The following is a 15,349-nucleotide window of genomic DNA, read 5'->3' on the forward strand; positions in this document are numbered from 1 at the left end:
TCCTTGGCCATTTGTATTTCCTCTTCAGAGAACTGTCTTTTCATATCTTTTGCCCATTTTATAATTGGGCCGACTGTACTATTGTCATTGAGTTGTAGGATTTCTTTATATATGCAAGATATCAGTCTTTTGTCAGATACATGGTTTCCAAAAATTTTTCCCATTGAGGTTGGCTGCCTCTTTACCTTTTTGAGAAATTCCTTTGAGGTGCAGAAACTTCTAAGCTTGAGGAGTTCCCATTTATCTATTTTCTCTTTTGTTGCTTGTGCTTTGGGTGTAAAGTCTAGGAAGTGGCCGCCTAATACAAGGTCTTGAAGATGTTTTCCTACAATTATCTTCTAGGAGTTTTATGGTACTTTCTTTTATATTGAGATCTTTGGTCCATTTTGAGTTAATTTTTGTGTAGGGGGTGAGGTAGGGGTCCTCTTTCATTCTTTTGGATATGGATATCCAACTCTCCCAGCCCCATTTGTTGAAAGACCATTATGACTCAGTTCAGTGACTTTGGGGGGCCTTATCAAAGATCAGTCGGCCATAGATCTGAGGGTCTATCTCCGAATTCTCAATTCGATTCCATTGATCTATATGTCTATCTTTGTGCCAGTACCATGCTGTTTTGGCAACTGTGGCTTTATAATAAGCTTCAAAGTCAGGGAGTGTAAGTCCTCCCCACTTCGTTTTTCTTTTTTAGAGTGTCTTTAGCAATCGAAGGCATCTTCCCTTTCCAAATAAATTTGATAACTAGCTTTTCCAAGTCTGCAAAGTAGGTTGTTGGAATTTTGATTGGGATTGCATTGAATCTGTAGATGAGTTTGGGTAGAATTGACATCTTAATGACATTTAGTCTTCCTATCCCATGAACATGGAATATTTTTCCATCTTTTAAGGTCCCCTTCTATTTCTTTTAGTAGAGTTATGTAGTTTTCTTTGTATAGGTCTTTTACATTCTTTGGTTAGTTTAGTCCTAGGTACTTGATTTTTTTAGTTGCTATTGAAAAATGGTATCTTTTCTTGAGTGTCTCTTCAGTTTGGTCCATTTCTAGCATATAGAAACATTACTGACTTAGTGTGGCATTAACCTTGTATCCCGCTACTTTGCTAAATTGGTTTATTAGCTCTAGTAGCTGTATCGTCCGATTTCTCAGGGTTTTCTAGATATAAGATCATATCATCTGCAAACAATGACAGTTTACTTCTTCTTTTTTCCAATTTGGATGCCTTTATTTCTTTGTCTTGCCGGATTGCCCTGGCTAGCACTTCCAGCACAATGTTGAATAACAGTGGTGATCAGCAGGCATCCTTGTCTTGTTCCTGATCTTAGAGGGAAGGCTTTCAGTCTCTCTCCATTGAGTACTATGCTGGCTGTGGGTTTTTAATATATGCTCTTTATCATGTTGAGGAAGTTTCCTTCAATTCCTACCTTTTGAAGTGTTTTTATCAAAAAGGGATGTTGGATTTTGTCAAATGCTTTTTCAGCATCTATTGAGATGATCAATTGATTTTTCCATTTTGACTTGTTAATGTGTTGTAATACATTCATTGATTTTCTTATGTTGAACCATCCTTGCATGCCTGGAATAAACCCCACTTGGTCATGGTGTATGATTTTTTTAATGTGTCTTTGGATTCGATTTGCAAGTATTTTGTTGAGGATTTTTGCATCTATATTCATTAGGGAGATTGGCTGGTAGTTTTCCTTTTTTGTAACATCTTTGCCTGGTTTTGGTATTAGATTGATGTTAGCTTCATAAAATGAGTTAGGTAGTGTTCCATTTTCTTCAATGTTTTGAAAGAGTTTGAGTAAGATTGGTGTCAGTTCTTTCTGGAAAGTTTGGTAGAATTCCCCTGTGAAGCCATCTGGCCCTGGGCATTTATTTGTGGGAAGATTTTTGATGACTGATTGGATCTCTTTGCTTGTGATGGGTTGGTTGAGGTCTTCTATTTCTTCTCTGGTCAGTCTAGGTTGTTCATATGTTTCCAGGAAATTGTCCATTTCCTCTACATTATCCAGTTTGTTGCCATACAGTTGTTCATAGTATCCTCTTATATTTTTTTTAATTTCTTCAGGATCTGCAGTTATGTCACCTTTTTCAGCCATTATTTTGTTTATATTTGTCTTCTCTCTTTTTGATTTTGTCAGTCTCGCTAGGGGCTTGTCAATCTTGTTGATCGTCTCAAAGAACCAACTTTTGGTGATATTTATCCTCTCTATTGTTTTTCTGTTCTCTATGTCATTTATTTCTGCTTTAATCCTTGTTATTTCTTTTCTTGTACTTGGTTTAGGATTGGTTTGCTGTTCATTTTCTAGCTTCTTCAGTTGATCCATTAGTTCTTTGATTTTGGCTCTTTCTTCCTTTTTAATATATGCGTTTAGTGCTATAAATTTCCCCCTTAGCACTGCTTTTGCTGCATCCCATAGGTTTTGGTATGTTGTGTTCTCATTTTCATTCATCTCTATATATTTAGCAATTTCTCTTGCTATTTCTTCTTTAACCCATGATTGTTTAGGAGTGTGTGTTTAACCTCCAGGTATTTGTGAATTTCTAAGTCTCTGACGGTTATTGACTTCTAATTGTATTCCATTGTGGTCAGAGAATGTACTTTGAATAATTCAAGCTTTTTAAATTATTGAGGCTTGTTTTATGTCCCAGCATATGATCTATTCTGGAGAAAGTTCCGTGAGCACTAGAAAAGTATGTGTATCCTGGTGATTTGGGATGTAATGTCCTGTATATGTCTCTGTAAATCTAATTCATTTATCAGACTGTTTAGGTTTTCAATTTCCTTATTGGTCTTCTGTCTGGTTGATCTATCTATAGGAGAGAGTGATGTGTTGAAGTCTCCCACAATTATTGGGAAACATCAATTGCTTCCTTTAGTTTTGCCAGTGTTTCTCTCATGAATTTTGTGGCACCTTGGTTGGGTGCATAGACATTTACATTTGTTATTTCTTCTTGCTGAATTGCCCCTTTTATTAGTACGTAGTGGCCTTCTTTGTCTCTCAAAACATCCCTGCATTTGAAGTCTATTTTATCTGAGATTAATATTGCTACACCTGCTTTTTTTGGCTGTAGCTTGCATGAAATATTTTTTTCCATCCTTTCACTTTCAGTTTCTTTGTGTCCCTGTGTCTAAGATGAGTCTCTTGTATGCAACATATTGATGGTTCATTTTTTTTGATCCATTCTGTGAATCTATCTTTTAATTGGGGAGTTTAATCCATTTACATTCAACGTTACGACCGTGAAGGCATTTCTTGAATCAGCCATCTTATCCTTTGGTTTATGTTTGTCATATTTTTTCCCCTCTGTCATTAATATCCTTTATTGTACCCATACCGAATCTCTTTAGTACTGAACCCTTTCTCCAAGTCTCTCTGTCCTTTCTTTGTTTCTCTGTCTGTAGGGCTCCCTTGAGTATCTCCAGTAGGGCAGGTCTCTTGTTAGCAAATTCTCTCAGCATTTGTTTGTCTGTGAAAAATTTAAGCTCTCCTCAAATTTGAAGGAGAGCTTTGCTGGATAAAGTATTCTTGGCTGGAAATTTTTCTCACTCAGAATTTTAAATATATCGTGCCACTGCCTTCTTGCCTCCATGGTGGCTGCTGAGTAGTCACTACTTAGTCTTATGCTGTTTCCTTTGTATGTGGTGAATTGCTTTTCTCTTGCTGCTTTCAGAACTTGCTCCTTCTCTTCTGTGTTTGATAGTGTGATCAGTATATGTCTCGTGTGGGTTTATTTGGATTTATTCTATTTGGAGTTTCTGAGCATTTATGATTTGTGTATTTATGTTGTTTAGAAGATTTGGGAAGTTTTCCCAACATTTCTTTGAATACTCTTCCTAGACCTTTACCCTTTTCTTCCTTCCCCTTCTGGGACACCAATGAGTCTTATATTTGGACGTTTCATATTATCTATCATATCCCTGAGGTCCATTTCGATTTTTTCCATTTTTTTCCCCATTCTTTCTTTATGCTTTCATTTTCCATTCTGTCATCTTCGAGATCACTGATTCGTTGTTCAACTTCCTCTAGTCTTGTACTATGAGTGTCCAGAATCTTTTTAATTTTGTCAACAGTTTCTTAATTTCCATAAGTCATCCATTTTTTTATTTAGTCTTGCAATGTCTTCTTTATGCTCTTCTAGGGTCGTCTTGATTTCCTTTATCTCCCGTACTATGGTCTCATTGTTCATCTTTAGTTCTTTGAGTAGCTGCTCTAGGTGCTGTGTCTGTTCTGGTCTTTGATTTGGGTGCTTGGGCTGGGTTATCCATATCGTCTGGTTTTTCATATGCTTTATAATTTTCTGTTGTTTTTGGCCTCGTGGCATTTGCTGAACTTGATAGGGTTTCTTTTAGGATTTGTAGACCAATTGAAGTCCTTATCTCTAATTTATCAGATCTACAGCTTCGTGGAGTACACTTTCTCTAACTAACCAGCAGGTGGCGTCCACAAGCCACTGTTCTCCACAAGCAGTTCTCCCCTGCTTAGCCTTTTTGGTGAGTGGGGGAGTGAGTCTTGTGGGGTCCAATTGGTGTACCAAGCTTGCGTGTGTAGTTGGTGTTGCCTGCCCTGTATATGGGCGTGTTTCTGGGCAGTCAGGGAGGAGGGGGTGGCTCTAACAATCAAATCTCCCTGGTGATCCTAGAGTTTTAAAGCTGCTGCAATATCTAATCCTTCAGTTCAGTCCTGCCACAGTTTGTCTCTGCCACTGACCCACAAGTCCTTGGTATTGGTGTATGGCTCCTGAGACTTGCAAGTGGGCCCCTGTTCCAGGCTGTGCACCCTGGGTCCTCTGTTGAGGGATGGCTGTGCTATGTCACAGGTGAGTGCCGTCCCCCCAGGGCATTCTGGGCTTGGGCTTTTAGGGAGGCTCCCAGTCTGCTGAAATGATGGCTGAATGGGCTTTGTTAATTAACACTGCTCTACCTTCCCAACTCTGGGACAATCAGCTGAGGTGCAGGGAAGGCTAATGTCCACGCCCGTTTTGTGGTGTGTGCCTGTTATTTGAAGCACTTCCGTCACACTGGGTTGTCTGGGGCAGCTCTGGGCTATGGGGCTGGCGATGGGCAGGAGTGTTTTCCTGTCCACCAGGATGATGGCTGTGAGCGGACACACCCCCCTTTTCTTGGGAAGTTGTGGTGTTTAGTGAATTTTCTCAGCCACTGGATTATTGCGTTTTGTCTCAGAGCTCTCCTAGTTCTGCTCTTGACTTGACCTGCCCAAATAGCAAGTCTTTGAAGCTTTCTGTATTGGGCTTCTTAGAGTAATTGTTTTAGAAAAAGAAAAAAGGATTAAAAAAAAGGGCCCTCCTCAGAGATCTAATGGGTTATTGAAATGCTAAGAGACAAAGCAACCAGGGCCATTAAGGAAAGGTCCACAGGGCAGAGAGATCAGCTTTTCTTCGGGATTTGCATATGCACCTCAGGGCCCTTCCCCTTTCTATGTTCTCCAGAACTCCAAAAATCCTCCGCTTTTATTTTGGAGTTTTTCGTGTTGTTTTTTTTCTATGCCTGTCTCCTCTCTGCTGGGCTGGCTGCTCTCAGATTCTCTGGTGTCTGGTCTCAGTCTATCTATGGTTGGAGTTTGAATCAGTAGAATGAGTTTCCGATAAGGGCAGCCACTGCAGTTCTCCCTTCTCCTTCCCGGAGCTGACAGCCCCTCCTCCCCCGGGACTGAGCCTGGCAGGGAGGGGCGCGGGTCCCCTGGCCGCAAAAACTTATAGATTTCGCTGATCTCAGCAGTTCCATGTTTTCATGAGTGTTGTATGAAGTATGCCCAAAGTCAGATTGCTCTGTGGTGTCCAGTCCACGCAGTTCCTGGCTTTCTAGATTTCTTCTTTAATTCAAGAACATTTTCTATAATTATATTCTTGGTTATGGTTTCTGTACTGCTATTATTTTCTCTTTCCTGCTACCCTGTATTCATAGTTTCTTCTTCTTTCATTTTTATATTTGTAAGTCTCCCATGCAGTACGATCCCTTATTTGTATAATTAGGCTAAAATTGTGTTGTTCTATGTTAGTGTGTATTTAACACTGTTGACTCTTGGCTAAATCTTTTATTTTTTAAAGGAATTGCCACTGATACTTTTAGTTTCAATACAATGTTTGAAATTTTAGGAAAATCTTTTGTCAATATAGCACCTTCCCATTTTATCAGCCATTAATTACCATCAGTGCATAAATGACTTCCTCAGATATGGCAGTGTTTCTGTCATCGTAATCTACTTTACTGATTTCTTGATGATTTCTTCTCTTTCCCTCAAGAGTTTCAATTAAAAAATATTGAAAAATTATTCTTCCCAGAAAAATAGATGTTAATTGTTAAAAAATAAGAGAATATATATAAAAGAAAATTAAAAGTAAAAATTACTCACAAAACTGTCAACTGCAATTACCACTATACTTACTGTACTTTTTTATAAATTCAATTTTATTGAGATATATTCACATACCATACAGTCAACCAAAGTGTACAATCAGTTGTTCACAGTGCCATCATATAGTTGTGCGTTCATCACCCCAATCTATTTTTTGAACATTTTCCTTGTACCAGAAAAAGTAAAAAGAATTAAAAATAAAAGTAAAAAAGAACTCCCAAATCATCCACCCCTCCCACCCTATTTTTCATTTAGTTTTTTGTCCCCATTTTTCTACTCATCCATCCATACACTGGATAAAGGGAGTGTGATCCGCAAGGTTTTCACAATCACGCTGTCACCCATTGTAAGCTACATTGCTATACAATCGTCTTCAAGATTTGAGGCTACTGGGTTGCAGTTTGATAGTTTCAGGTATTTACTTCTAGCCATTCCAGTGCATTAAAATCTAAAAAGAGTTATCTATAAAGTGCATAAGAATGCCCACCAGAGTGACCTCTTGGCTCCATTTGGAATCTCTCAGCCACCGAAACTATATTTTGTTTCATTTCGCATCCCTCTTTTGGTTAAGAAGATGTTCTCAATCTCACGATGTGGGGTCCAGATTCATTCCTGGGGGTCATATCCCATGTTGCCAGGGAGATTTACACCCCTGGGTGTCAGATCCCATGTTGGGGGGAGGGCAGTAAGTTCACCTACCAAGTTGGCTTAGCTAGAGAGAAAGGGCCGCATCTGAGCACCAAAGAGATACTCAGGGGAGACGCTTAGGCACAATTATAAGCAGGTTTAGCCTCTCCTTTGTAGTAACGTGCTTCATAAGGGCAAGTCCCATGATAGAGGGCTCGGCACATCAAACCGCCAGTCCTCAATGTTTATGACAACATCAGCAACAATCCAGGTGAGGAAACCCAATGCCTTTGCATTTCCCCCCAGCTCCTCAGGGGGGCCTTGCATATATATTTTTATTCTCTGTCCAAATTACTTTGTGTCTCTATTTCACACTAACCTGTGCAAACCTACCAGGTCTGTCTTTCTATTAAAAGTTCCATGTAATTGTGGTATTTGAACAAACTGTATGAATTAAATTGTTTAGGAAATATAGATCTTGCACCAACTAAACATCTCTTCCCTTGGTCTCACCTGGAATTTGAAGTTTTAAAACGCAGTCAGTCAACCCTTTTTAGGTTCTAAAGAATTGGGGTAGCTGGTGGTGGATACCTGAAACTATCAAACTACAACCCAGAACCCATGAATCTCGAAGACAGTTGTATAAAAATGTAGCTTATGAGGGGTGACAATGGGACTGGGAAAGCCATAAGGACCACACTCCACTTTGTCTAGTTTATGGATGGATGAGTAGAAAAATAGGGGAAGGAAACAAACAGACAAAGGTACCCAGTGTTCTTTTTTACTTCAATTGCTCTTTTTCACTCTAATTATTATTCTTGTTATTTTTGTGTGTGTGCTAATGAAGGTGTCAGGGATTGATTTGGGTGATGAATGCACCACTATGTAATGGTACTGTAAACAATCGAAAGTACAATTTGTTTTGTATGACTGCATGGTATGTGAATATATCTCAATAAAATGAAGATTAAAAAAAAAAAAAAACACAGTCAGTATTGTCCTTTACCCTTTGGCCTTATTTGCCCTAGTTCTAACCACATCTGCTTCATTCGTATCTCTAGTTGAAATCTGGATCCTTTTCAGCTTTTTTAACAGTTACTGTATGTGCTAATACTGACATTCATATCTGCCAAGTTCTAGCTCTGAGTTTCAGGTGTCACACAGATCCCCAGAGTCCCAGGGTTCAATCAGGTTATACACAAAGGGATCAGCATCTCGGAATCTGGAGATAGCCATAACAATTCAGGAATAGATGTGACTGCTGTAAGAGCTTACAATCTAGGGACCATTACAATAAGCATTCCCCTGATAAGCTGTGCTTGAGTTTCAATTCTGAGTTTACACATTGTAGTTAGTCCATATTGGTGAGGCATTATAGTTTTTGCCTTTGTTTCTGGCATAGTTCACTCAAAATGCTGTCTACAGGATCCATTCACCTCCTTGTGTGTTTCACAGCTTCACTCCTTCTCACACTTGCTCGATATTCCATTGTATGCACGCACAACAGTTCACCATTCTTTTCCTCAGTCAATGTACCCTTAGGCCGCTTCCAACCATTACAAATCATGCATGCTTTCTCTATAAACACTAGTGTGCCAGTGTCCATTCAAGTCCCTGCTGTTAGATCCTCCAAGTAAATCCCCCTAGTGAAGTTGCAGGACCTTAAGGCACCCACCTACTTAGCTTCGTGTGGAACCACCCCACTGTCCTCCAGAAAGGCTATACCATTCTGCCTCCTAACCAATAGTAAATTCGTACATCCCTCTTTGCATGCTTTCACCAGGACTTGTATCCCTATTTATGTTTTTCCATACAATTTTATAGAGCTATATTCACATACCATATAATTATCCACAGTGTACAATCAGTTGTTCACGGTATCATCATACAGTTGTGCATTTATCACCACAGTCAGCACTTGAACATATTGATTACTACAAAAAAAAGTTTTTTTTAAATGAATAATAAAAAAGATAATAAAAAGAAAAATAAAATATCATACAATACAATAGTAGGGTCAGACAACAACAACACTACCGAGAATTCCATATCCCTCCCTTATATCCTCCTCTCATACACATTTAGCTTTGGTATATTGCCTTTGTTACATTTAATGGAAGTATATTACAATGTTACTGTTGACCATAGACTCCAGTTTGCTTTGATTGTATTTTTCCCCAATACCATCCCCTTGCCAACACTCTGCATGGTTGACATTTATTTGTTCTCCCACATGTGACAACAGTTTTGTATTTGTACATTTAGTCACAATCACTGACCACTCCAGTTTTTGCTAAGTTAAACAGTCCGAGTCTTTATCTCTATCTTTACCTCAGGTGTTATTCATGCCCCTAGCCCACCTCTTTCAGCTTTACTCGCGGAAATCTTTGTTCAGTGTAGTTACAGTATTGTGCTACCACCACATAATATTGTGCTTTCTATTTCTGGATCTATACAATCAATCCTGCTGAACATTCTGTAGTCCTTCAGCATCAAATCCTGATCTCTACCCCTTTCTATCTCCTGATAGCCTGTGTTATCAGCTTTTAACTCTCAAAGTTTGCTCACTAATGTTAGTTCATATTAGTGAGACCATACAGTATTTGTCCCTTTGTTTCTGACTAACTTCACTCACCAAATGTCCTCAAGGTTCATCCACATTATTATGTGTTCTGTGTCTTTTTTTTGTCTTACAGCTGCATAATATTCTATTGTGTGTATGTACCACAGTCTGTTTAGCCGCTCGTCCATTGATAGACATTTGGGCTGTTTCCATCTGTTGGCTATTGTGAATAATGCCCCAGTAAACATCGGTTTACAAATGTCCATTCGTGTCTTAGCTTTCAGTTTCTCTGAGTATATACCTAATAATGGAATAGCTGGGTCATATGGCAAATCTATACTTAGCTTCCTAAGGAACTGCCACACTGTCTTCCAGAGTGGGTGCACCATTCTACATTCCCACCAAAGTGAATAAGTATGCCTCTATCTCCACATCCTCTCCATCACTTGAAATTTTCTGTTTTTTTGATAATGGCCATTCTGGTAGGTGTGAGATGATATCTCATTGTGGTTTTGATTTGCATTTCCCTAATAGCCAGTGAAATTGAGCATTTTTTTTATATGTTTTTGAGCCATTTCCTCTTCAGAAAAGTGTCTGTCCATGTCTTTTCCCATTTTTTAATTGGATTGTTTGTCTTTCTGTTGTTGAGTTGTAGGATCACTTTACATATTTGGGATATTAAACCCTTATCTGATATGTGGTTTCCAAATATTGTCTCCCATTGTGTAGGCTGTCTTTTTACCTTTCTGACAAAGTCCTTTGATGTACAAAAGTGTTTAATTTTGGGGAGATCCCATTTGTCTATTTGTTCTTTGGTTGCTTGTGCTTTGGGTGTTAGGTCTAGGAAACCACCTCCTATCACAAGATCTTTAAGAAATTGCCCTACATTCTCTTCTAAGAGTCTTATTGTCTTAGTGCTAATGTTTGGGTCTTTTCAAGTTAATTTTTGTATAAGGTGTGAGATAGGGGTCCTCTTTCATTCTTTTGGAAATGGATATCCACTTCTCCTAACACCATTTGTTGAAGAGGCTGCTCTCTCCCTTACTATACTTTTTAAGAACTTAATATATTTTGAACATTTTATCATGTCATTTAGCACTTTACCTATATTAATTGAAGCATATTACAATATATCTTATTGATTAATCACATTTTAAATAATTCCCTCCAATAAGATATTTAAGTTGTTTCATACTCTTTCATTATAACAGTACTTCATTAATGTTCTTTCTGTACTATGTTTGCAAACATTTTTATTTCTTTACAATTCTATTTCATAATCATATTCATAGTACAATTCTTAGGTTAAAGGGTATGCAAATATCTGAGACATTTTATCTGTTTATATTTGGCAATTATATAAGTGGTCTTTTTCATTAGTTTTGAATTTCCTTTTTTCTTCCTTGTGAGGTTGGTTCAGAGGAGATGCCCTCCAATGTTACTCTCCCATCTTTTAAAAGCCTTGTCATTTCTTATTTTAGAAGGTTTAGAGTTGGTTCTAAAATTTTTCTTGGTAAATTGCAATCAAGCAATTTTAATTTTTTTGTAACCTTCACTGATGAAATATAATGGGCAATTTTTATTTTTTCTTACCCTCACAAGTTTTTATTTCTAATTAAATCCTTACCTTTTTGGATCTTTGCATGGTAGATCACCTATTGAGACTATTAAAAACATCCTAATTAACAACATGTTTATGGTGTTTTATTTTGACATTTCAGTAAAATTTTATACTAGTTTAGAATGTAATTAAAATATATGCATAAGTGCAAATACCTTTTAATTTTGTGGTGGTAGCACCAGAAGTATCATTGCCAATTTCATAAGTGTAAACAGCCTACAAAGAAACTAACCAATTTTGTTGAATTTGTTTTTGAAGGTATTAATTAATCTTCGCAACCCAAATTATGAAAATAGTGATTCTCTTAGTTTCAGGACTCATTTGGGTTTAATCCAAGTTCCTCTGAAAGTAAAAGACATCCCTGAATTGGTAAGTAGAGACATTTACAAATAAATTAACATATTTTAGAAATCAACCATTAAAACATATTTTAGCACAGCACATATCTAGCATATTAGGACAGTCTACTCATTAAATAAATGAATAAAATGAAAAGTTTCTTTTTTATTTCAAATATGTATATAGAGAGAGCAAATTGCTTCTCTAGTAGAGCTAAAGATGAACTTACACCAAACTTTTAATGCTTTTGCTTACTCCTTATTTTAGTAAACAGCATAGATTTATGAGACAGCTTGTTTGGGATTCAGATGCCTGATGTATGGCTGTATATCAAACTGAATGAAAGAAATTGTGATTTTTATAAAATTATTTTTAAGAATGTACATTTTATTTAATTCAGCCAACCTTTACTGAATCCATATCATGATGAGATACTGAGGGAGACAAGGGAAAGTTAAGGATGAATTAGAGACTGCCTTTGTCCTATAAACCATCACAGTTTAGTGATGAAGTTAGTTTTAAAATAAAATAATGATGGAAAGGTAGAGAGATTTCCTGATGGTAGAGTTAAGAAATTATCATGCCCTCTTCTTTTGTTAATTACCCGGAGGTAAAATGAAGCACAGGAATGTAAATAATGTCTTTGTTGAAACTAGGAAACAACTCTGAACTTTAATGTATTAAGATAGAAAGCTGATGGGAGAATTATAAATAACTTAGGGAAGAAGGAGGTCCAATTTCAGTGTGTCTAGAAGATGGGAGTTATGGATGCAAAATGTGTCAGTAATCAGTTCATTATCTCTCAGTTCCAAATACACCTTTATTTGGCTCTGCTTTGTTATACTGGAGCTGGACCCTATAAACATTTCTCCTTTGCCAACTGGCTTGGGAATTAGGCTTTGCCAATAGAGGGTGCCAGTGGAGCACTACATAGCCAGAGCAGGTGGAAGAGTTTCCCTACCTGGTTCCAGTGGTGCTGGAGCCAGCAAATCAGCTTATAGGAGGCCCGGTAGCACTCACCTCAGCAGCCCTCATGGGCCAGCTTTAGCCCACACCCTCTTGCAAATTTCTCTGCCACCACTAGTCTGCATGTTCCCATGGTAGCCATCCCCTGTCCATAAATGTCTGGATCTCAGCCTTGGAATGGGGCATAGAGCCCTCTTCTAAGTTCTTAGTTCCTTTTTTGATTACTCTCCTTGAGCATAGAAGTGTAGCTGCTTTCTGCATTTCCTGCTTCTGTTTTTCTCTGTTCACATTTCTGGTATGGTTTCTTTTTCATTACTGGACACTGACATAAGAAGCAAGATGGTTTTCTTCATAGAACCTTGGGAAGGTTCAGGAAGGCAGTGGTAAGCCACAGAACTGAAAATGGAAATTGTGTGAAAATTCTGTATCAGAGGGAGTTAGACAACTAGGTCCTACCACCCTGCATCGTCAGGTGACTCCTTGTCTACTACTGGAAACCAGAGGTTTATTCACTGGAGAAACAGAATCAGAAAGCCTGTGAATTCAGAGACCTCAGACCTATGGAAGTACAGATATAGGACACTTTATTGAAAACAGAGGGATTAAAAGAAAGTCTGGTGAGACGAATACCCTCATCCCTCCCTCCCCCCTTCCACTATACCTACCCAGTACTCTCCTCTTCCTACCCTCTACCATTTCAAGAATGCCAGAGAGAAGACTTACATGGATTTGGAGAACACCTACAAAAAATACAGCTGGTGAATATAAAATACTTAACAGCCTTTACACACTAAGTTCAGTTCTAGCAGTCAGAGCTTCTTGTTAGCTTTTATTGCCTCATTCCTAAATAAGAATGACCAGCCTAGGATCCCCAGACATTTGAAAGCTTCCAAAGTGAAAGGCAAAACCCCAAACTAAAACAAAGAAGTAAAGAAGAATAGCAAATTCAGACAACGAGTGCAGTACTTTATCACAACCAGCAAGATTTGTCTCATTTTTGCATTTACATTCACATTCACATATACTATTGGTCATAACCTGACACCAGCTTCATTTAGATTTCATGAATGATACAGGATAGAAAACAGCAAGTTTTATAACATTATTATATATATATATATATATACATATATATATATATATGTGTGTGTGTGTATATATATATATGTATATATATATATATTCATTAGGAGTCCTTACAGTCATCCAGCTGCTTTTCAGCCCCTACAAAGTATGTTCTCAGTTGGAAGTGATAAGATCACTTAGGCACATGCAGGCCATCTAACCTAAGGAAGTCTCATACATAGTAGGAACCATTTCTTGTAACACTCATGAACACAGCTTCCGAGTACTCAAGATACCACACAAGGCACTAGGCAGCCAAGACCTGTGTTTTCCAATATTTTTTATAGTGCACTTACAGTCCTCCATTTCAGATATAGTTTACCAGTCAAGGGTCATCATTTTTCAGTAAATAGTGTTGCTTGGTAACATAGCTAGCATTCCATTCCATGTTTTTCTTTGTAGTCTAGTACAATAGTGCTCCCAGCAAATAGTGCTGGAAGAAGGTAAACCCAAAGTCATCTTCACACGGACAAAAGGGTTCACCTGTTGTTTAGCATTTCTTAAAAATAGAATACTTTAAAGAAATCATTAATATTCTCAGAGAGATAAGATGTATTTACTGTGAAATAAGAACAGAGTTTCATTAAGAGAACAAAGCAGAGAAGAAAAAAAGAACTTTTAGGAATCAAAATATAGTTTGCAAAAAAATTCAGTAGAAGAGTTGAGAACGCAGCTGAGGAAATGCCTACCAGATGGTACAATAAAAAGCAAAAAGGCTAAAGAGATGAAAAATAGGAGGGAAAATATTTTTTTTTAAATGAGAGGATCAATCCAGGAAGGCCAATATCTGACCAGTAGGAGCTCCAGAAAGAGAAAACAGAGAGAAGAAAATTATTAAAAGTTTTTGAGAACAGAAAGAAATGGATCTCTGGTGTATGAAAAGTCCCACCAGGTACCTAATACAATGAATTTAAAAAGACCCACAAATTGTATATGTGAATTATAGTGTTTGTTCAAGGATGTGTGCAGCTAGCTCTCATATGTTCAGAAGACAGAGCAATAGATGATGGATGATAGATACGGAGAGAGGGAGGGAGGGAGGGAGGGAAAGAAATAGCAGTGTGACAACATGTTAAAGTTAGTGGATCAGGGTATGGGGGAGGTCAGGGAATGCTGGAGTCCTATGTATGGGGTTTGTATTGTTTTTGCAACTGTTCCTATAACTTTGAATTTATTTCAAAATAAAATGTAAAAAAAAAAAGCTATAGGAAGTAAGGATGATGGCATACTGGACCTCTGTGTTGTGGAGAATGGAAGTTTGAAAGCAAAAACAGTAACAAAGAAGCGAAAGAAATTGAGGAAAGCGCAGGACTGGTGTTGAAGATATAGAATGCTCAAATATAAAGACACAGGAGGCCATACAAACCCATACAAGAACTAGAAAGAGTCCAGAAGTAAATCAGATCCTGTGAACCAGTTTTTCTTTTTTTTCTTTCCATTTGGCTTTTTTCTCCTTTTCTATTTTAATGTTTTATTTTCATGTGAGTCCTGATGGGTTGGGAATGAAAATTAAATACCTGTGTCGTTGAAAAACATTTATAAACTTTTTTTAATTAAAATAAATGCTCTGTACAAACAAACAAACAAACGAACCCCACACCAAGGCACCCTGAATGAGGGGAGTTTCTAAATACATATTATAGAAGAAAAACAGGTTACATACAAAATACCAAGAATTAGAGTGGTCTCTTACTTCTTAGCAGCAAGACTGGAAGCCAGCAGAGTTTGCAGT

The 15,349-nt window shown here is 37.7% G+C and overlaps 1 protein-coding gene across 1 annotated transcript in view; it reads left to right on the top strand.

Moving 5' to 3' along the window:
* The window catches only part of TBC1D19 (TBC1 domain family member 19), a 208,704-nt gene that overhangs the window by 73,816 nt on the left and 119,539 nt on the right, over window positions 1–15,349 (top strand). The window contains 1 exon segment of the mRNA XM_037829534.1: window positions 11,446–11,556. Coding sequence (XP_037685462.1) covers window positions 11,446–11,556 — 111 coding nt within the window.

The sequence above is a fragment of the Choloepus didactylus genome, chromosome 3 (genome assembly GCF_015220235.1).
Source record: "Choloepus didactylus isolate mChoDid1 chromosome 3, mChoDid1.pri, whole genome shotgun sequence".
Taxonomy (NCBI): Eukaryota; Metazoa; Chordata; class Mammalia; order Pilosa; family Megalonychidae; genus Choloepus; species Choloepus didactylus.